At 45.9% G+C, this 22,005-nt stretch overlaps 1 protein-coding gene across 2 annotated transcripts in view; it reads right to left on the minus strand.

Moving 5' to 3' along the window:
- SYK (spleen associated tyrosine kinase) overlaps positions 1 to 22,005 on the minus strand; it is a 94,884-nt gene continuing 72,879 nt past the window's right edge. For both annotated transcript variants that reach the window (XM_070590884.1, XM_070590883.1), the window contains 5 exons: positions 19,718 to 19,927; positions 18,573 to 18,762; positions 8,529 to 8,669; positions 7,784 to 7,896; positions 1 to 1,799 (listed from right to left, as the gene is read on the minus strand). In XM_070590884.1, the coding sequence (XP_070446985.1) occupies positions 1,727 to 1,799; positions 7,784 to 7,896; positions 8,529 to 8,669; positions 18,573 to 18,762; positions 19,718 to 19,927 (727 nt within the window). In that variant the 3' untranslated portion in view covers positions 1 to 1,726. The remainder of the gene's footprint in view (positions 1,800 to 7,783; positions 7,897 to 8,528; positions 8,670 to 18,572; positions 18,763 to 19,717; positions 19,928 to 22,005) is intronic.

Consider the following 22,005-nt stretch of genomic DNA (forward strand, 5'->3'; position numbering starts at 1 on the left):
TGCTGTTGAATACCGTTTATTTGACAGTGCAACTTATCAAATTCTAATAACACCCATGAAAATCATCACAAAGCTAATTTTAAAATTTTATTAAAAATCACAGTTTTAAAAAAAAAGTACAGTGACCAAAGGTAGCTCCTCAGAGATGGATGGAGAACACTGCTTCACTGGTCCAGAGTGCTCTTTGTGGGGCTGGGGTCCTGAAAAACTGGCGTCACCCCTGCCTCTGAAGATCCAGGTGGGGTGCAGTCATTGGGCTGCTGTGAAGAAGAATTCACCGTCCAACAAATGAAAACAAGGCTGGTGACAGCAAGTGCGGAGGAAGGACATGCTCAAAGGAAAAACACACCTAATTATTTTACGACTAAGGGATTACGACTCTGCTACAGAAACCTTCAGGATCGCTGGGGGACACAGTGTTTGCGGCATCGGCCATCAGTTGGTGCTGGCCAGGGCTGTCTGTTTGTCCATGATGCCCTTTTGTTCCCGCTAAACAAGGAAAGAGGTGATGCCCATGGGGTGAGCCCAGGCCCAGGTGAAGACATGGGTAGAGCCATCAGAAGGGCTCATTATACTGACTTCCAAGGGCCACAGCAAAACTGGTATCCATGGGCCGATGGCTGCACAAGGTCAAACTTTACTCAGGGATTAACTCACGCTAGGGGTCTAGAAGAGAACCCTTGGGGCTTATGTCTTCAACCCAATGTCACACTCAGGGAGGCCCACTGGTGGCGAGAGTCAGGGTCTGTGGTTTTATTATGAATTCATACTTTCTTTAGAAACTCATCTTTAGATGGCCTTGGCCACCAGGTTGCCCCCCCTACTACAAATACAGAAAAAGTAGGGGAATTCTGGTCGCACTCTCCCTCTGGGGGAGACGCCACAGAGACGACAGCCCACAGCACCCTGCCTCTGTCCCCATCAGCCCTGAGAGGACGGACGTCCTCCCCCGCTGGGTCTCCATTCAGGTGGTATCTTCAGCGAGCCTGGGACAGAAGCTCCCAGTGGGAAAGTAAGCCCAACAACTCATCCCAGCAGGGCCCACTTTTCACGGGACGTGAGTCTTCAGTCTCAGAACACAGAGCAAAAGCAGAATCCAGCCCTTTTCCCCCTTACTGGCTACTACTTAGAAACCGCACTGGTCCAGCTTGATCTTTTCAAGCCTCGAGGCACTTGTACGGTCAGGAAAGCTTCTCAGCGGCAGGGCGCAGTGTAAGTACGGCCTGTTGGAGCCTCTTCTGGGGCCGCCAAGTGCCTCCTCCTCTCCCAGCCTTCCCTCCACTGCAGGCTCCCACGCCAACTGCGCCCGCTGGCCGCTGAAGACCCCTGGAGGGACGAGAGCCCTGACACCACAGGGCACTGCCGCCAGGCTGCTGTGTATTCGAATGTAGCCCAAGAGCCAGAGGACCGGGAAGAAAGGGAACTTGGACACATCCTGAAAATAACCTGCCATGAAAACCACACAGACAAAAACACAAGGGAATGCACAGGTCCTTTGACCTTGCCGGCCGTCTGTCTGTCTTCCAAGGCTCTCCTGGGACCGTGTGCTCCGGGTGGAGCGCGTGTTCCCGGATGGGCTTTGGGGAACAACAGTCAGGGCACGTCCCACAGGAGGCTGGCCCTCCCGGCAGGCAGAGGGTGAGGGAGCCTCAGAGTCAACGCACTGGAGTGCGCTTCCCTGTGGCTGCTCCTCCGCTCCGAGGCAGCCTCCGACGGCGCGGGAGCCTCAGTTCACCACGTCATAGTAGTAATTGCGCAGCCGCAGCTCCACCGCCACGAATCCCGGCCTGTTCTCCACCCTGAAAAGGGAAGATATGCATGACTGTTTGTCATCGGCCTCTGAAAAAGCGCGGCTCACACCGCGGCCTTTGCAGGTCGAGCGTGCAGGCTGCGCCCCCTGGTGGCCCCCTCCAGAGTTGGGGCTCACAGCGCGTCCCCAAGCCCTGCACCGGGTGACCAGAGGCCTGGGTGAGAACAGTGGCCGGCCTGCTCCAGACCTCCAGAACCCAGTCTACACTCAACAGGCTCGCCAGGTGACTCAAGTCCCCCCTAAAGATGGAGACATCGTGCGCTCCACATCGGGATGCATCATCCCCAGGTTCAGAGACCGTCTCCTCGTGATTCAGCAAAACAGAACGTGTCCGAAAACACTTAGTTGGGCAACGTGCTGCAGACATATACTTAAGGTTTGACTCATAACCTCAAGAAAAACAATACGGGCACAATTTAAACTTTCCCCTCCCACCCCCCCATGGGATGGCTCTGGATTTCCTGAACTCGTGCCATTGATATGGGTTCCTATGAAAACTCAGAACTTGCCAGGGCAGAAACAAGGACGCAGGCGCTGTCTCCTACAAATCTTAACACGGCCTCACTCCTGTGTCACTGTTGGCGGGTGAGGCAATGATGTAAGTAAATGATGGGTGCAGGTTTTCAACAATTTGCAATCTCTACACAAACTTTTACAGACATCTCTGCCTTCTCTAACACGGCATCCTGAATAGGATCAGATGGAAACAAGTATTTCTTAAAAACACGAGAATCTGTCCTCACTTAGAAGTTATTTTTCCTATTTTGCAAAATTTGGGGCTCTAGTGCAAGTGGATAAAATTGCCCAATAAGTGAAATAGAACCTGAGGTTAAACTGGGTGAACTGCCCACATTCGCTTGGACCGACAGCAGCTGCAGTTTCTCGGATGGAGCAGCCAGGGAGCATGCTCGAGGACCGATCGCTCACCATTATAAGGGCAGAGAGGTTTCTACGGAACCAAAATGGACTGTTTTGTCGAGTGGCATCAGCATAATGGGGTACCTACAGCTTTCAAGAGCAAGCAAAACCATGATAAAACTGCTTGAAAATATGAGCCATCTGAGGTCACAGCTGGGGGTCCAGGCCTCCTTGGGCCTCACTGTAGAGACCGTGTCTCTGGCCACCAGAGGGGCAGCCTCATGCTGCTCCTAAACTTCTACAGCCAAAGAGAACACAACCTCATCATATTTGCCAAACAGGGCGTTCTGCTCCAAGGGTGGCATCCAAATGCACCAAGAGCCCCTTTGAGTCTTGCTGTGAGGGCTTCATCCACCCTGCAGCCAAGCACCAAACAAACTAACAGAAAGAAACAGGAACACGGACGGGCCTCGGCAAAGTCCCCTGGTCAGGCTTCCCAGGGAACCCTCCACACTATGGGTGAGGTTGCCTCCAGGAAGCCAGGACGATGCTGAGCGTCGGCGGAGGAGCGTGCCCAAGCATCTAGGGCACGCGCTGGCTTCCGGTCCACCCCTGGCCTTCCTGTGCTGCCTCTCCAGCCCGGGGTGCTTTTCCGGCTCTTGCCCTCATGCCCAGAGGCCCCCTTCCTCTCCTCTCGTTTCCCGCACCCCGGCTCCTCATCGTGCAGTTCTCAGGTAGAACGCTGCTTCCTAAAGAGGCTGGGATGAACCCCCTAACGGAAGTATGACCCCCCCAAAATCTCTACTCTTGTTCAAAACTCCCCACAGTTTGCTTTGTAGCACCCATCACAATAGGTACTCAGCTGTTTACATGGGGGTTAATTTGTCTCATGTCTTTGAGCAACACCCAGCCCCCAGCCCAGACCAGAACTGGAACTTCCATGAGGAAAGTGTCAACTAGTGCTATCACCATGCTCCGTACGTGGAGGGCAGTCAACAGAGTGTCAGTGATAAATCTAAGTGTGTATGGTATGTCTGTCTGTCTAAATATCTATCCATCCATCAATCCATCCATCATGTATTGATTGTTCAATCTATGACCTATCAATCCAGCATCTATCTAGCCATTTATATATCCCTATCTATCTATCACCTTGCTGAAGGCGGCTGACTGTTGACAATGGAGAAAACGATGGGAAAAAAACTAGCCTCAAAACGGATGGAAAATATACAGGGATCATTTATAATCACTTCATTGAATCCGCCAGATTCTGGAGGCTCCATCTGCTCCCACGCCCCAGGCAAATGTTTCATTTCCTTCTGCGGAGAAACTACCCCAGCACGAGAGGTCTTCATGCACACGTGCGCCCTCCCCGCCTGGGCCCTCCTCGGCTCTCAGTGGCTGCTGGACTCGTCACTTCTGAGGACACGCTATGGAACACACTTATTTTCTTAGCTTGTTGTTTACTGCCTGCCCGCCCTCCCCTGGCCTGCAGGCTCTCACAGGGCAGGGCTGGGCCTTCCGTGAGCTTTGTGAACCCCCACCCCAGGCACTGGGACAGTGGCCTGACACAGCAGGCTTGGGTGGTGAGTGCAGCCACGTGAAGGTCCTTAGAGGGTGGGGAAAGGACCAGGTGCTGGGGCCGGTGGGGAGCCTGGGCCTCGCAATACCCTGCTGGGCCTTGGGCTTACTGATCTTCAAATAGCATTTGAGCTCCGTCCAGATCATTCCTGACCCAGAGAATCCCGAATGGCCCAGATTTTCCTCGGTTAGGCAGAAGCCTCGTTTTTCAGGAGGAAGAGTCCCAACTTTTCCCAATTTGCATGGGGTTTTCCCAGAGGCTTCTCTAATTATTGGGACAGGATGTGAATTGACTCTGGAACACACTTATGAATGAAGTCCCCTCCCGCCCCCGCTGCTGGTACCTGTTTTTCTCGGGGCCAGTGTTTCCTTCCTGTCTTTGGCGATGCACCCCCACCCCATTCAACCTCTACAGGTACTGCTCTGGGTGTCTTGTGTCCTCTTCAAAAAACGAGAGGGCCAGGGGTGACATCCGCCTCCTCAGGGTTCCGTCATGGGCACCGAAAGTCCCCCCAGGACATGTCTGGAGCTGATGAAAGGCGAGGTACGTGGAGACCCTGGCTGCCCTGGATGGGCGTCTTCCCTTCAGTCTCGGGCAGGTGGCTCGTGCCGACCAGCTCCTGGCGCCCGTGAGTCCTCCTGGTTGGCTCGCCCGGGGAAACGCTGCTGAGGCTGTTTTCACTCAGCGGCACATCATGTGACTACTGATGTTCAGACAAAGTCTCTGCACACCTCCCACCCCAATCCCCACTGCAGGTCACTACTAGGAAAACTTGAACCTTCAGAAATACAGCTGTGTTGGAAAAAAATCAAAGTTTGATAAAGGGTCACCATTTCTAATTTTAGGCATGGGCTGCCGTCACTATTTCTACTCGACTGACACTTGAAGCCTGTGGCTGATTCCTACATATTGACTTGGAACTCACCAGAAAGCATTCCTGGGGTTGGAAGCGATGGGAAAGACATCCCAGCCCATCCTCACTCGGATCGTGACTTAAATCTCCAGATGGGAGAATACCTCGGAAACAACGTTCTCTTACGGAAGAGTGCTCTCCTTAGCTACGACTCCAGTGAGTACCGAAAACTGTCTTCCCTTCACATCCTCCTCCCCTCGGGGACCATGCCGGCAACAAGAGCACAGAGAGCTGTGCGTGTCCTCAAGGATGGAGGCGGCAGCAGACCTGGTCCTGGTTTCCTAAGGCACGAGGGCATTCAGCACGCCCACTGCGCCCCCCCGCCCAGCAGGGGTGTGCCCTGGCTGCATCACCCCGTCCACCACCGTTACCCCGCCAGGCACATCCCTTGAGCACCCATCCCCACCCAAAGCCCCTCCCCTGCCCACCCTCCCAGTCCTCACTGGTAAACACCCCCACAAAGAACAACCGACAGAAATAAATATGTCAGTATCAATGTTAAATGCAAACACACTAACTTTACCTCCCTGAGAGTTCACTGGAATTCCAGGTGTTTTCATTTGTTTCAGAATGATTTAAAGTTCTTTTTTCCCTGAGAAAGTGAAATCTTCCAAAGGAAGCCGCAGGCAGGATGGGAGGACATGTCTAGCAAATGCTCACAGACCCACCCCCCAGGGCTGCCCTGCTGTGGCTTCGCACTGCCACTAGGGTCACCTGACCCAGCGTCCCTCTAAAGAAGGAGAGGTCAGTTAGATGGGAGGCTGGCAATGAAGGGCACTGAGGAAGACGCCGTGAGCTCAGGCCTGGGGGCCTGTTCTGCCCCCCGTGACTCCCCACAGCCCACCAGTCTCCAAAACTGGCGGGGTGCAGGTGCACGGTGCCTACGAAAAGCCAGGAGAAGCCTGTGATGTTCCCAGCGGCTTTCTAGGTCGCTTGTGCTGCTTGGAAAAGCCCGCTGGGCTGTGCTCATTCACGGGATTCTTGGAAAGTGTCAGCAGGAGCTCCCTGCATCCCTCTCCGTCCTCTGGGCGCCACGAAGTGAGGCAGCTGGGACTAGACTCAGCACAGGTGCGCGGAGACCCAATAGTGAGGTCTGTAACATCGCCCCGGGGGGGATTCGTCTTCTGTTTCCTGTCTATTCCGTGTCCCCCTTAATTTCTAGCCTAGACTTTCAATTCCAATTTCAAAAATGGCTGGTTACCTGTCAAAGGTTCTAACGATTCTAGTTTGGGCATGGGGAGAATTCAGTCAAGACTTCAAAGAATGGACAAAGATTGGCCCCCCAATCTATTCCTAGCATTCCTCTGTTGCAGACACTCTGACGTCCCTTTAGCACTAACGACTAGGGTTACAGAAGCTCCCCTACAGGGCTTTTCCCTGCTCAGTGTCAGCAGCAGCAGACAGGGAACCACCTGCCCTCTCCCTTTGGGGCTGACCGCTGGGTCACTTCTAGATAACAATGAGATTCTTTACTTCCACTCGCATTGTGGAGGTGGGGAACACTCCCGGGACGCTGGAGAATCCCAGGTGGCATCTGAAAGCACTTGGAACATCCCCCATCCTTCAGATGCTCCTGCAACCTCAGCCGTCGTATCTGAGAGTAAACTGGGTCCTCAAAGTAGAAAATCTGTGGCAAATATAGGAGCTCCTCCCGGTCCCAGGCCCGCCTGGTCGCTGAGCTGCCAGGGCTCCATGAGCACGCTTCTGTGCCAGTGGTACAGGCACTGGGGCTTAGGGTTTCCCCTTGAAGCCCTTACAGGCTGCTGAGCCCGGGCAAGGTCAGAGGCCACTTCATGAAATCTCAGGTGCGATGCTTCCCCAAGTCTCAGATGTGACGCATTTCCCTTGCCAGCTGAGCTGCCCTGAACATCCCCCGACTACAACATCACATGTGCTCCGCCAGGCAGGACACGCGATGGCACTCAGGGCCGACTCCGAGGGCCACTGTTCCAAGGTCCGAGTCGCCTCTCGGGAAGTGCTACCTTAGCCAATCCATCTGTGAGCTGGCCAATTTGGTGGCCACACTCACTATGAAAGGGGATCCAGAATTCGAAAAGCATAACATTCCTGTGCTGAGTACCGCGGCCATCCTCTATCGCCAAAAATGGCACACAGCACCAGACCAGACTCTTATCAACATCTTTTCACTGTGACCACCCCTCCACCCCCAAGCTGGTATTATCCACACTTAAATTTTGATATACTGGATTAGAGTAACTGTCTAAACTTCTTCTTCTTCTTTTTTTGGTGAGGAAGACTGGCCCTGAGCTAACATGCATGCCCATTTTCCTCTATTTTGCACGTGGGATGCCACCACAGCATGGCTTGACAAGCGTTGTATAGGTCCACATCCAGGATCTGAACCTGTGAACCCCAGGCTACCAAAGTGGAGCGAGCAGACTTAACCACCACGCCATTGGGCCAGCCCCTAAACTTATTCTTTAGACTAAAGAATACAGGCACACGGTACAGGAGGCACGATATCTCCCCCATTATTTGCTTAGAAGGGAACACATCCCTGATTCATGAAAAGACAGAATTTATGCCTCTTCTTAGTGCCCAGCCACTCCATCTGCCTCCAGAGCGTTTGGATAAACCGCAGGAAGTGTTGGGTACTCACTCATAGGTCCAGCACAGCTTCATCAGCTCATACATCTCTCTGGGACACCCCGCGGGGCAGCCCATCCTCTCTCCTTTCTCCAGCATTGCGGAAACTTCACTCCCTTTCATTCCCTAAAACATGCAAAATACGCCCGAACCTTTAAACAGAGCGTTCAGCAAAACAACAAATAAATCTCCCCCCCAAAAAACAAGAGTGCACACTGTATGATTTCAGTTATATAAAGTACAAAAACAGGGGCACCTAATAGGATGCTAGAAGTCAGACGGGGTCACCCCTGGGGAAAGGCTGGTGCGTGCAGGGAGATGGGGGCTTCTGGGCTCCTGAAATTTCTTCCTGTGGGGGCTGGGTCTGTGGGCCCGTCCTGTTTGTGAAAATCCATCAAGCTGTACCCTAGGGTTTGTGCACTTTTTCATATGTATATTTTGATTAAAAAAATGTAACTGAGCTGCAAATTTGATACCGGAAACAGTCATTATTTCTATTTCAACTCTAATTAATATGATTGATTTGGGTATATATTTTATGCATATTTATATGGGTAACACACAATGAAAAAATACACATTGTTCGATTAGCATCAAACATTTCTTTTCCAGTTTAGAATAAACTGAGGTCACGTTAACTGCCTCAGAAAGACTCGGTGAGGGTGTCCGGATTTTATGATTTTCAGGGTCCTGTAAAGATCATCTGATGCTTATCTGTTCTGATGGCCACGTTAGGAAAAGAAACAGTAGCCGCTCACCCGGTACGGCTTCTGCCCATAGGAAAAGGCTTCCCACATCAACACGCCGAAGCTCCAGACGTCACTCTTGCTGGAGAACTTGTAGTAGTTGATGCATTCTGGAGCATACCACTTCACGGGCCACTTCCCGTGGGTCTGGGCCTGCAAACAAAGAGAATGGAGATGTTCCATTAAGAGTAAGACTGTGCACACCCATGCTCATAGCAGCACTATTCACAACAGCAGAAGGTGGAAGCAGCCCAAGTGCCCAGGGGTGGATGAACGGAGACACAAAATGAAGTCTACACACACAGTGGAATGCAGCCTGAAGGAGGAAAGGAATCCTGGCACTCGCTATCACACAGATGAACCAGGAGGTGACCTTTCATTATGCTGAATGAAACAAGCCAGCCAAGTCACTAAAGGACCAACAGTGTATGATTCCACGCATCTGAGACCCAATTCACAGAGGCAGAAAGGAGATGGCGGTTGCCAGGGGCCGCAGGGGGAACGCAGAATGGGGAGCAGTTGCTTAATGCTGATAGAGTTTCAGTTTGGGAGAGTCAAAGAATTCTGGAGATCAACTGGAAACAAGGTGAAGGTACTTAACATTACTGAACTGCGCACTCACAAATGGTTAAGGTGGTAAAACTGACGTTACGTGTGTTTTACCACAATTTTAAAAAACAGAATAAAATCACGACTCACAAAATGCCGTGTGTGTGTGCATGTATGTATTCGGTCTGAATCTTTAAAATATGTATTTAAATCTTAAGATTTTAAGATTTAATTGTATTTTAAAGATTCAGACCGAATTTCTTGTGTTTTTTAGTCTGTCTCTCTCACCTCTTCCTTTGGCTGCTCGAAGCTGCACGGAGCTTGTCGCGACGAAGCAAGAGTCAAGCCTGGCTATTACTTCATGGTTATGCTCCAAGAAACACTGAGCTGTCCTAAGTATATTTAACCATTTCTGTGTATTTGTCTACACTTTCAAGCCAATGCTAATTGTTTTGACATACACTGTTTGCTAGTATCATTTGAAAAAGTGTTAAAACTTTGTAATTTAAAATAGCAGTGGTAGTATAGTGATCAAACGGTGCCTAGCAAAACCTCTTCCTTTGGGCTTGGGGTTCGGCGCGGTGTGGGTATGTCTTGCCGCCTCCGGTGACTGTCACTCTAACCTAGGCGCAGGGAGCTGAGCGGTCCTAGGCTGGGCAAGTGGGGGACAGCAATCTGAGACCAGACATGCATGACACGTCCCTAAATGACACACTGATTATACCTAATTATCCTTCTGTCTCAGTCATGTGACACATTGTTTTTAGATTTTTATTTCAAAAGTTGTGAACAACACAATCATGTGTGCTATTTCAAATTTAATCTGAACTTTGAACTGATGAGACATAAACCTTTGACAAATCCTAAATACAATAAAAGGGTAGTCTTTCTCCAAACCCTCATCCACAGAGACAGCCACATTTGATATTTTTTCTTGACTCTCTCCAGAAAAATCTATATATCAGTATAAATAAGTAACGTATAATTTTGGGGGGGATAATAAAGTTAGGGACATATGTTTTTTGCACTTTATGTTTTATTTTTCCTACTTACCCATGTGTTGTAGATATATTTCTGAGTCAGCACACAAAAACAAAGTCACTTTTGGAAGAGTTCATAGCACGCTCTTCTACTATGACTCACTTAACCAGCTGCCTGCTGAGAGGACACAGAGTAGCGCCCTGGGTTTTGCTATTACACATCACGGTAGAATGAACCTTCCTGCCGGTGCGTGTTTGCCCCGTGTCCAGGGGACTCATAAGGAGGTGCTGGGTCAAAGGGCATTTGCGTGTACAGTCCTGGTGCTGCACAGATCCAGCTGCCGTGCACGGCTCTCCGAGAGCCCAGCTCATTTGCTTTCATCGCGATCATTTCTCTATAATCTTATTTAACATTTTATTCTTTTCCATTTCACTTTATTTTCTTAAAGAAATTCTCCATGGCCCCATCTCGTCGGTAGTGTTCAGTCTCTTTTTGCTGCTCCTAACCTGGCTTTTATTGTTTGTACAATATGATGATTTGATACACATATATATTGCAAAGTGTCTATAGTGATAAGGTTCATCAACACATCCTCCACCTGCCATAATTACCACTTTGTTGTTGTTGTTGTTATGGTGAGAACATTTAATATCTATTCTTTCAGCAACTTCCAAGTACACAATACAGTATCGTTAGCTAGACTCACCACGCTGTACATTAGGGCCCCAGAGCTGGTTCATCTTATAACTGGAAGTTTGCACCCTGTGAGCACCTGCACCCATCTCTCCCACCAGTCTCTCCCACTCTCTGTTGTGATGAATTCTGTTTTTCTGGACTGCACATATAAGTGAGATCATAGAGTGTCATTTTCTGTCTGACTGATTTCACTTAGCACAATGCCCTTAAGCTTCACATAGCTTATGCCCTCACAGCTTCATCCACGTTGTTGCAAATGGCAGGATTTCCTTCTTTTTTAATGGCTAAATTATATATATCATATTATATGCATATACCACATTTTCTCTATCCATTCATCCATCAGTGGACACTTAGGTTGTTTCACACATCTATTATTCAGATTATTTCACACATCTATTATTCAGATTATTCACACATCTTGGTGTGAATAATGCTGCAATGAACATGGGGGTGCAGACATCTCTACTAGACAGTGACTTCCTTTCCTTCAGACAAATACCCAGAAGTGGATTGCTGGAGCATATTTTTCACTTTTTGAAGAATCTCCATACTGTTTTTCATAGTAGTTGCTCCGAATTACATTCCCACCAACAGGGCACGAGCTTCCCTTTTCTCCACACCCTCTCAAAAACTTGTTATCTCTTGTCTTTTTGTCAGCAGCCATTCTAGTGTGAGGTGATATCTCATTGTGGCTGTCATTTGCATTTCCCTGATAATCAGTGATGTCGAGTACTTTTACATGTACCTCTTGGCCATTTATGTGTCTTCTTTGGAAAAATGTCTATTCAGGTCCCTTAGCCATTTTTTAATCAGATTATTATTTTTTTTAATATTGAGTTGTATGAGTTCCCTATATATTTTGGATATTTACTCCTTATCAGGTATGTGACATGTAAATATCTTCTCCCATTCCACAGGCTGCTTTTTCATTGTGTTGATTGTTGCTTTTACCATGCAGATACTTATTAGTTGGATGTCATCCCACTTGTTGGTTTCTGCTTCATTGCTTGTGTTTTTGGTGTTATACAAAAACTCATTGCCAAGACCCATGTCAAGGAGCTTTCTCCATATGTTTTGTTCTAAGAGTTTCATGGTTTCAGGTCTTACATTTAGTCTTTAAACCATTTTTAGTTAATTTTTGTGTATTGTAAGAAAGGTGTCCAATTTCATTCTTTTGCATGTGGATGTCCAGTTTTTCCAACACCATTTATTGAAGACTATCCTTTCCACATTGAGTATTGTTGGCTCCCTTTTCAAATATTAGTTGACCGTATTTGCACAAGTTTACTTCTGGACCCTTGATTCCGTTTCATTGGTCTATGTGTCTATTTTTTATGCCAGTACCATACTGTTTTGATTACTATAGTTTTATAATATAGCTTGAAACAGAAAGGATGATGCCTCCAGCTTTGTTCTTTCTCAAGATTGCTTTGGCTATTCTGGGTCTTTTGTGGTTCCATATGAATTTTAGGATTGCTTTTTCTATTTTGTAAAAACTGCCCTTGGAATTCTGATGCAGATTTGCATTAAATCTATAGATGGCTTTGCGTAGTACGGACATTTTAACAATATTAACTCTTCCAATCCATGAACACAGGTTATCTTTCCATTTATTTGTGTCTTCCTCAATTTCTTTCATCAATGGCTTATAGTTTTTCAGTGTATAGATCTTTCACTTCCTTGGTTAGAGTTATTACTAAATATTTTACTGTTTTGATGCTATTGTAAATGGGATTGTTTTCTTTATTTCTTTTCAGATAATTCATTGTTACTGTATAGAAATACAACCGATATTTGTATGTTGATTTTGTACCTTGCTACTTTACTGAATTCGTTGATTAATTCTAACAGTTTTTTGATGGAGTCTTTAGGGTTTTCTATGTGTAAGATCATGCCATCTGCAAATAGAGACAATTTTGCGTCTACATTTTAGGTACGGATGCCTTTTATTTCTTTTTCTTGCCTAACCGCTCTGGCTAGGACTTCCAGTACTTACATCGAATAGGAGTAGTATCAGTCAGTCACCCTTTTCTTATTCCTGATCTTAGAGGAAAAGCTTTCAACCTTTCTCCACTGAGTTTAATGTTAGCTGTGGTCTTGTCATTATGGCCTTTATTGTGTTGAGGCATAGTCCTTCTATGCTTATTTTGTTAAGACTATCATGGAAGGACGTTGAATTTTGTCAAGTGCTTTTTCTGCATCTATTGAGATGATCATATGATTTTTATCTTTCATTCTATTAATGTGGTGTATCACATTTATTGATTTGTGTATGTTCAACCATCCTTGCACTTGATCATGGAGCATGATCCTTTTGACGTGTTGTTGAATTTGGTTTGCTAGTATTTTATTGAGGATTTTTGCATCAATGTTCATCAGGGATATTGGCCTGTAGTTTTTTTTTTTTTTCCTGTATTATCCTTATCGTGCTTTGGTATCAGGGTAATACTTGCATTGTAAAATGAGTTTGAGAGTGTTCCCTCCTCTTCAATTTTTTGGAAGAGTTTGAAGAGGGTTGGTGTTGATTCTCTCTATGTTTGGTAGAATTCCCCTGTGAATTCTGTTGTGTCTGTCCAGTCTAAAGTATACTTCAAGACCAATGTTTCCGTATTGATTTTCTGTCTGGATGACCTATCCATTGTTAAAAGTGGGGTATGAAGAGCCCTGCTATTATGGTCTAATTTCTCCCTTCAGATTTGTTAGTATTTGCTTAATACATTTAGGCTCTCCAATGTTGAGTGCATATAAATTTATAATTGTTCTAGCCTCTTCATGAATTGACCTCTTTGTCATCATATGATGATGTTCTTTGTCTTTTGTTACAGTTTTTGACTGAAAGTCTGTTTTGTTTGATATAAATACACCTACTTCTGCTACCTTTTGGCTTCCATTATCATGGAATATCTTCTTCCATCCCTTCTTTGAGTTTATGTGTGTCCTTAAAGCTGAAGTGAGCCTCTTGTAGACAGCATATATAGTTGGGTCTTGTTTTTAAAACCCATTCAGCCACTCTATGCTTTTTGATGGACAACTTAATATATTTACAATCATAGCAATCATTGACGGTAAGTTCTTACTAATGCCATCTTATTGTTTCCTGTCTGTTTTGTAGTTCCTTTGTTCCTCCTTCCTCTCTTGCTGTCTTCCTTTGTGATTTGATGATTTTCCATAGTGGGATACTTTCATTCTCTTCTCTTTGTCTTGTGTGTATCTGCTGGAGGCTTTTGCTCTGTGGTTACTCTGAGACTCACATACAACATTTTACGAATATAAGGCTCTATATTAAGGTGATAACAACTTAACTTCAATTGTATACAAACACTCTACCCTCTTACTCCTCTCCTAACATTTTATGTTTTTGACATCACAATTTACATCTTTTTATATTGTGTGTCCATTAACAAATTATTGTAGCTATAGGTATTTTTAGTACTTCTGTCCTTTAACCTTTAAGCGATTCACATACCACCATATGACAGTATTGGGGTGTTCCGAATTTGACTATAAACTTATCTTTGCCAATGTGTGGTATATTTTCATATCTTTTTATGTTACTCCTTAGTGTCCTTTCATTTCAGCTTGAAGAACTCCTTCCAGAATTTCTTGTAAGGAAGGTCTAGTGGTGATGAATTCCACCAGCTTTTGTTTATCTGGGAAAGTCTTTATGTCATCTCACTTCTGAAGGACAGCCCTGCCACATAAAGTATTCTTGGTTGGCAATTTTTTCCTTTCAGCACTTTGAATATTTCATCCTACCATCTCCTGATCTGTGAGGTTTCTGCTGAGAAATCTGCTGATGGCCTTATGGGCCTTCCCTTGTAAGTGACAAGCTTCTTTTCTGTTGCTGCTTTTAAGATTGTCTCTTGGTCTGATTTTTGACAGTTTTATTATAACGTGTCTTGGAGAAGATCCACGGGAATTGAGTTTATTTGGGGACCTACGAGCTTCGTGAACTTGGATGTCCGAATCTCTCCCCAGATTTGAAAAGCCTCAGCCATTATTTCTTTAAAGAACCTTCTGCCAATTTCTCCATCTCTTCTTCTGGGACTCAAATAATTTGTAGATGGTTTCTATTATTGGTGTCCCAAAAGCCCTGTAAGTTTTCTTCATTCTTTTTCTTTTGGCTCCTCTGACTGGATAAATTTCAAATGATCTGTCTTCAAGTCCACTAATGCTTCCTTACGCTTGGTCCACTCTGCTGTTGAAGCTCTCTCGAATTCTTCCGTGCAATCATTGTATTCTCCAGCTCCAAAATTTCTGTTTGCTCCGTTCTTATGTTATCTATCCCTTCACTGAACTTCTCATTTTGTTCTGGTATTACTTTCCTGATTTTGTTAAATTGTTTATCTGTATTCATTGGTAACTCTGAGCATTTTTGAAACAATTATTTTGAATTTTTTGTGAGACAATTTGTGTACCTCCATTTCTTTGTGCGCAGTTACTGGAAGTTTACTGCATTCCTTTGATGGTGTCATGCTTCCACGATCTTTTGTGATTCCTTGTAGCCTTACATGGTCACCTGCACATTTGAAGAAGCAGTCACCTCTTCCAAGCTTGATGGATTGACTTTGGTAAAGAAAGACTTTCGCTGGTAGGTATGGACATGCTGGAGCATGCTCTGACCCTGGGTCTAGTGGTGCAGGGTGCCAAGTGTGGGGCTACGTGATGGCTCCAGGTCCAGGGGGGTGCATGATGTCTCATTGGCTTAGGTCTCTGGGGTCCAGAACAACGACAATTGCATGATCCTTGGTGATAGCTGTGGGGGGTCTGCAGTGGCTTCAATGGTTGTTGGAATCCTCAGCAGTGCCACCAGGGCCAGTAGTTAGGGACCAGGCAGGTGGTAGTTGTGGCCAGAGCCAGTGGTAGCTGTAGGGCCTGACTGCAGGTGTGCATGTAGTGACAGGGCCCAGCTGCAGACACACATGTAGTGGCAAGCGCCACGCCCAGCAGTAGGGGCTGGGGCCATCTGTGGTCACCCTAGCAGCTGCAGGGTCCCTGGCTGTTGACATCCACTCCCACTGCAGTGGAGGCTGGTGATGAGAGTCAGGTCAGCAGAATGTAGGTGCACAGCTGCTAGTGAGCCCAGTGGTGCAGACCAGTGACAAGGGACAAGGTCAGATACAAGCCCATATGAGCCATAGGGGACTTGGCTGTCAGCGTGAACTCCTGCGGCTGTAGGGGCTCCTCCCAGGTACATGCACAGCAGTGGGGGCCAGAGGTGGGAGTTGGGCTGGAGGTATACAGGTGCACAGCTGCAGGAGACAGCCACAGGTGTGTGCACATAGTGGTGGGGGTCATCCATGGGGGTATGGACTGTCGTCTTGCATGCATGCATGCAGCCACAGTGGCAGAGGCTGGCTGCTGGTGTAGATCCTGCACTCTGGCGGGTGAGTGGGTGGAAGGGAGCAAAGAAGGACTTAGGCAGCTGGCATCTGTCAATGTGAAAACCTGAGGAGAGAAAACCTCAGCAGTGAAATCTGTGGGATTCTGCAGAGGCCGTGCTGGCATTGGTTTCTTCAGCAGGTCAAGCTGCTGGGGGCCTCTGCAGAGCAGTCTGCTGGGGTCCACAATGAAATCCTCAGTGATGAGAGCTGGGGGCTCTGCGGCACCTGCAAGGGCTGTTGAAGTCCTTAGCAGTGAAGGCTGCTGGGGTGGTCTGCAGAGCAGCTCACCGGGGACCACGGTCGTTCCCGCTATGTGGCTGATGGTGGCAGCCCCGTGCCCTTCTTCCTTGTTCCTAGCTGTCTCCAGACATCTCAGCTTTGCTGGTCTCTGGATAGGGTAAAACTGAAGTGGGTCCTTCATGCAGTGCCCTGAAAGGCTGGGGCAGCTGGTTGCTCACCACTCTCCCTTTCCTGGCACGGGGAGCTTTTTCTAGCTGGGTGGTTCTCGCCTGGTGCTGAGTAATGCTGGCCTGGGGATGGGATGATGCAGGCAAAATGAAGCCGTTTTCCTACCCTTTTTGTGCAGTTATTCTCCGTTTTTTTTGTCCCACTGTGTTGCTGAAGCTTCTTAAGTGGACTCCAGAGCTCTCCCCGAGCTGTTTCCCTCATGGCTAGCTGTCTAATTGTTGATTTTTGTTGGGGGATGGAGGCTTGGGTCTCCTACCCGGACACCTTGGTCCAGATTCTATGGCTTTTATTTCTATAGTGTCTTCTATATTTTCTTCCTCTTCTTCACTGATTTTTAGAAATTCACTGGTTTACTTTTCAATGGCATGTTGTTTAACATCTGCGGCAGTTTTAAAAACTGGCCCTCGCATTCTTTGACACTTCTCTTCGCAAGGGTGGGGTCTGTCCTCCTCCTCTCTTGAATCTGGGTGGGCTGTGGCTGCTCTGACCAATAGACTGAGGTCGACGGGACTCTGAGCCAGTTTCTGGGCCCAGGTCTTAGAAGCCTGGCAGCCTCCACTTCCTGCCTCTTGGGTAACTTGCTGTCAGGACCCAGCTGCCAAGCTGTGAGGAAGCCCAGCGGCACATGCAGAGACCACAAGCAGGTGTGTTATTGTTTAATGGGTCAGCCCAGTGGAGGTTCCAGATGAAGCCCATGTCAAATCAGTCACTAGTTCTGTGAGTGAGCAGAGTGGAAATGGATCCTCCCACCTCCTTGGACCACCCCCAAGACATTGTGTGGAGCAGCAATGCACCATCCCCCTGAGCCCCACCCACAGTGCAGAACTGTGCGTAAATAAACGTGTTGCGTTGTTTTAACCCACTAAGTTTTGGGACAATTTGTTATTTCAAGCTCTCCATCTTCTCTCTGAGTGCTTGTTTTAGATAGTCTATATTTTCTGCTCTCTTCAGTTATCATGATAAAGTGCATCTTCCAAAGCATCTCTAACTTTAAAACCTACTTCTTTTTCTGGTGTCTACCTGTGGTTCATTCTAGGCTATTGTCTCCTTTGCTCCACTTCCCAGCGTCTCTGTAAAGGGCTCACCTGATGCTCTTCTAATGATGGCTCATCTCTGAAGGGGCTCTACTCCCAGGCCAGCTTCTCCATGAGGAATGGAGTGAAAAGGAGCTATGATGGAAGCTCTGCTCCTGTCATTTGTCCTTCATGCTGACCCTTAACTGACCAAGATCCACTGTCCCCTACCACCTGCCATATCCATGCCTGCCTCTCAGAGAAAGGGTGAGTGGGTGGGTGTGGTCACTTAGGTGTGCGTCTCCAGCCACTCCAGGGGGTGGAACTCAGGGCAATCCCACAGCCCCCACCTGCCATTCACAGGAGATCTTCAACGTATGTCATCTATTTCTGAGAACGCTGGATGTTCCCAGAGAACTGAAGAGTTCTTGGCACCCTGTTCTTGGCACCCTCTTCCGCTATCTGGGTCCCACTCTCATTACATTTTCCAACTGACCAACATAGACCCTACATACACACTGTGACTGAGTTCCCCTGAGGATGGGGCTTTCTTATTGTTTTGCCTTTTTTAGTTGCTGTGAGTTCATTTGAGGGTTCAGAGAAGGGTTCTGAGACATCCTGCAAGAGTCAAGCTGTTGAATCCATATTTTCCAAAGCAGTTTAACGAAGGAACTCCTTTCTTTTATTGAAATAAATCATCAACGAATGCCTTGATTCCCTATTGTTCCAAGGAACATAGCTTGAAAGGTACTATTCTGAGTAAATCCCAAGTTGAGATATATTAGAGTATTTCCATTATTTTTAACAACAGAGTCAAAGTTTAACAAGAACATTTTTACATAGTTATTTTTAAATAGGGAAATTCCTTCTTAAAACTCTACCATAATAAAATAAAGCAAACACACATTTGCATTTCAGGTTTTTACTACCTGCTGCTCTGGTATTGGTTAAAGTGTTCCTACCTTGTAGTAGCTTTCATCAGCACGAAGTGCTTTGGAAAGTCCAAAATCACTGATCTTGGCATAATGTTGAGTAACCAGCAATACATTTCTTGCAGCCAGATCTCTGTGCACAAAATTGGACTCCTCCAAATATTTCATTCCCATAGAAACCTGATGAACCAGCTCGATGATGTTCTTATCCTTGACATGCCTGAAAGTCGCAAATGTGTCATTAGTGACAGCGGACAACAGTCCATTTCAGAACAACCAAATGTTCTCCTCACACAGTCAGAAGATGATCCCTCTCATTTCCTATTCTTCTTAAGAAAGAGTCATGAGTGGTGACAAATAACCTCATTAACCAAAGTTGTTCAAAACTGAACACCATTCTCCTGGTGTTCAGCTGGTTTGATTTTCAAGGTGTGCTTTGAATTGCATAAAAGGCATTCTAACGGGGTGGTCAGACCCAGCTCATGGAGAGCCAGGCTTCAGCTGGAATCCTTGTTCCAATATGGACAGGCAAGAAAGCCACCCCCAAGTCTCAGTTTCTCACCTGTGAAGTGGGTCTACCAACAGCTCCCTTCTATGAAGGCTAAAGACACAACCTAAGTAAAGCACAAATGTAATGCAGAAAATGGGATGAGCCATCAGTGGCTTCTGTGATGACTTAGTCTACATGACATCCCCCCTCTCGGCAATGGCTGTCAACGAGCACAGCATGATTACTCCATTGGTGGTTGCAATCAGTCAATAGCAATGGACATTTTCAGAATTAATCATGGGAATGTAGATATCAGCCAGATGTGGAAGACAGCACTGCTACCCCTTATAAAATGTTTATTTAAATATTTCTTTAAAAAGAGTGTGTGCTGCCTAGTGAGGGGAGATTACTTGCCAAGACATTCTAAGACTGATTCTCTCATCAAGCCAACACAGAGTGAGCGAAGGAGAACAAAGACCAAATTGTTAGATTACAGTTTTTCTCTGCACAATAAGAGCTAAACGAACACTTGGTCTGAAGACTAACTACAGCTCCCTTCCCACGTCTCTCAAGGTCCCTGAGTGTGAACAAACACTGCGAAGGCGTGGGAGGAGAGAAGGCTTCCCGGAGAAACCAGGTGGGCCCTGCCTCTCACAGCATAAGCTTCTGCGGCACCTAAAGATACCTGTTCTGCTGTAAATATTTATTGAGTGGACCCAGTTCCGCCATCTCCATGACCAGCATCCAGGACTCGGCTTCACAGATCCCGATCATACGCACGATGTAAGGATTGTCGAGTTGCTGCATGACATTGGCTTCTGCTAATAACTCATCTTTAAGAGCAGGGTCATTGGCCTCATTTTTCAGGATTTTCACAGCCACTGTTTTCACGACCCTGCAAAAGAAATCATAACACATAAGAAACTTTTCAAAGTGGCTCATTCTACATAATCACCTTCTTTGAAGCAGAAGTTCTATGCTAGAAGCGGTGTTATGGAAATACCAGCAACAGAATGGAAACGCATCTGAAGAAGCCATGTTATAAATGACTAGTTTTCCAACCACATTCTTTCATTTTATAGGCAAAGAGAGTAACACCTTACTAGTTAAAAATAGTGGGGGAGTGCTAAATAATGTCCCCTCTAAACCGAAAGCCCACATATTGTAGAATATTTAAATAATTTCCAAATAAACCCTTAAAAACTATGACATACATGGATTCCTGTAACATCTTGAGATTTACCATCTTAGATTATGTGTAGTGTATATGAATATAAAAATTGATTTAATATATGTTAAAAATGAATTTCTGGATGCAGAATTAAAAAGCAGACACTGTTAAAGCTCATAGTTTAGAAAATACTTTTTAAAATTGAGCTTTGTTAATTTTAAGCAAGCCTCACAAGTTTACAAAAAATTAATTATTTTTCACTTTCTAATAAAAACATCCCACAGGTCATGCTTGAACTCTTGAAAATCTTCTAATATAGTGGGGCTAAAATAAATGAATGGAACTCAGCTCTACATGATTTGAAAAGCTGCATCTCTCTGTGATACAGGTCCCACGAATACAGGAAGTCTGCCTCTTTTGTTGAACTCCAAAACAGGAGAATAAAAACAGAACTATCCAATAAAATAGGTAAAATAAGAGAATAACAGAGTAAGTCTACCATACATTCAGAAAAGCACAGACAACTTCAGTGTTGAACTCAACGAGTATTTACACGTTGGATGCACGTTGCAGTTCCTACACAGATGGAGGCACGGAACATCACCAGCACCCAAGGAGCCCCCTCATCCTCCTCCCAAGATCATGGAAAGTATCCTCCTGTGCTATCCATAGACAGTTCACTGTTTTCACATTTCAGTCTACCATCCATCTGAAACTGGTTTTGTGTATGGTAGGAGGTAGGGGTCAAAATTAACAAGCAAAAACCTCTTGATTCTTCCCAGTGTTCAAGGAAGAAATAATACCCACAAACTCTTCCAGAAAGGAAACTAGGAAGGAAAGTTCCCAACTGATTTTATGAGGCCAGCATTACCCTGATGCCACAACCAGACAAAGAAATCACAAGAAAATAATTTACTGATATCCCTCGGGAACACAGATGCAAACATTCTAAGAGAAGTATAAGCAAGTTAAATTCAGTGATTTATGAAAAAGATATAAAGATTATACAATTCATGAATGAGATGGATTTATTCCTGGAATTCAAGATGGGTTTAACCTTTGGAAATCAATCAGTGTCATTCACCACATAAACAGAACAAAGGAGAAAAACCACACAGTCATCTGAGCAAAGACAAAACGTATTCAATAAAATGTGATACACTTTCATGATTAAACACAAATCTCTCAGAAAAATAAGAATAGAAGGAAACTTCCTTAATCTGATAACGAGAAGCCACAAACCCGATGGTGAAGTATTGCAAGTTTCCCCTGAAATCAAGAATGAGGGGCGAGGCTGCTGGCACTTTTATTCAACATCGAATGAGTTTCCAGCTAACACAGTAAGGTCCAGAAGAAGTATTAAAAGTATAAGGATTAGACAGGATGAAATAAAACATTATGTAAATGTGTTACTCACAATTGACACAGTTCCAGGTCAAGGAACACATAGATAAACTACTGGAAACAATCACTGAGAAATAACAGGTGCATTCAGCAAGCTTGCTCGGATCAGATCAACAGACAAAGCCAGTTATATTTCTGCATTCAAGCCACACCAGGGATTAGCAAATAAAATTTAAAAATTATACCATATATATCAAAATCAAAAGTACCAAATACCTACGAATGAATCTAACAAAAAGCGTTGTGCAAGACCTCTCGCCGAAAACTAAACAACTCTGCTGGGAGAAAATAAAGGCGACCCAAGTAAATGGAGGATGGGTCGTGTTTACTGATTGGAAGACTCAGTATTGCAAAGACATCATTCTGCCCCAAACTGACCTATAGGACCTCTCCTCTCC

The sequence above is a fragment of the Equus przewalskii genome, chromosome 22, assembly GCF_037783145.1.
Source record: "Equus przewalskii isolate Varuska chromosome 22, EquPr2, whole genome shotgun sequence".
Lineage (NCBI taxonomy): Eukaryota > Metazoa > Chordata > Mammalia > Perissodactyla > Equidae > Equus > Equus przewalskii.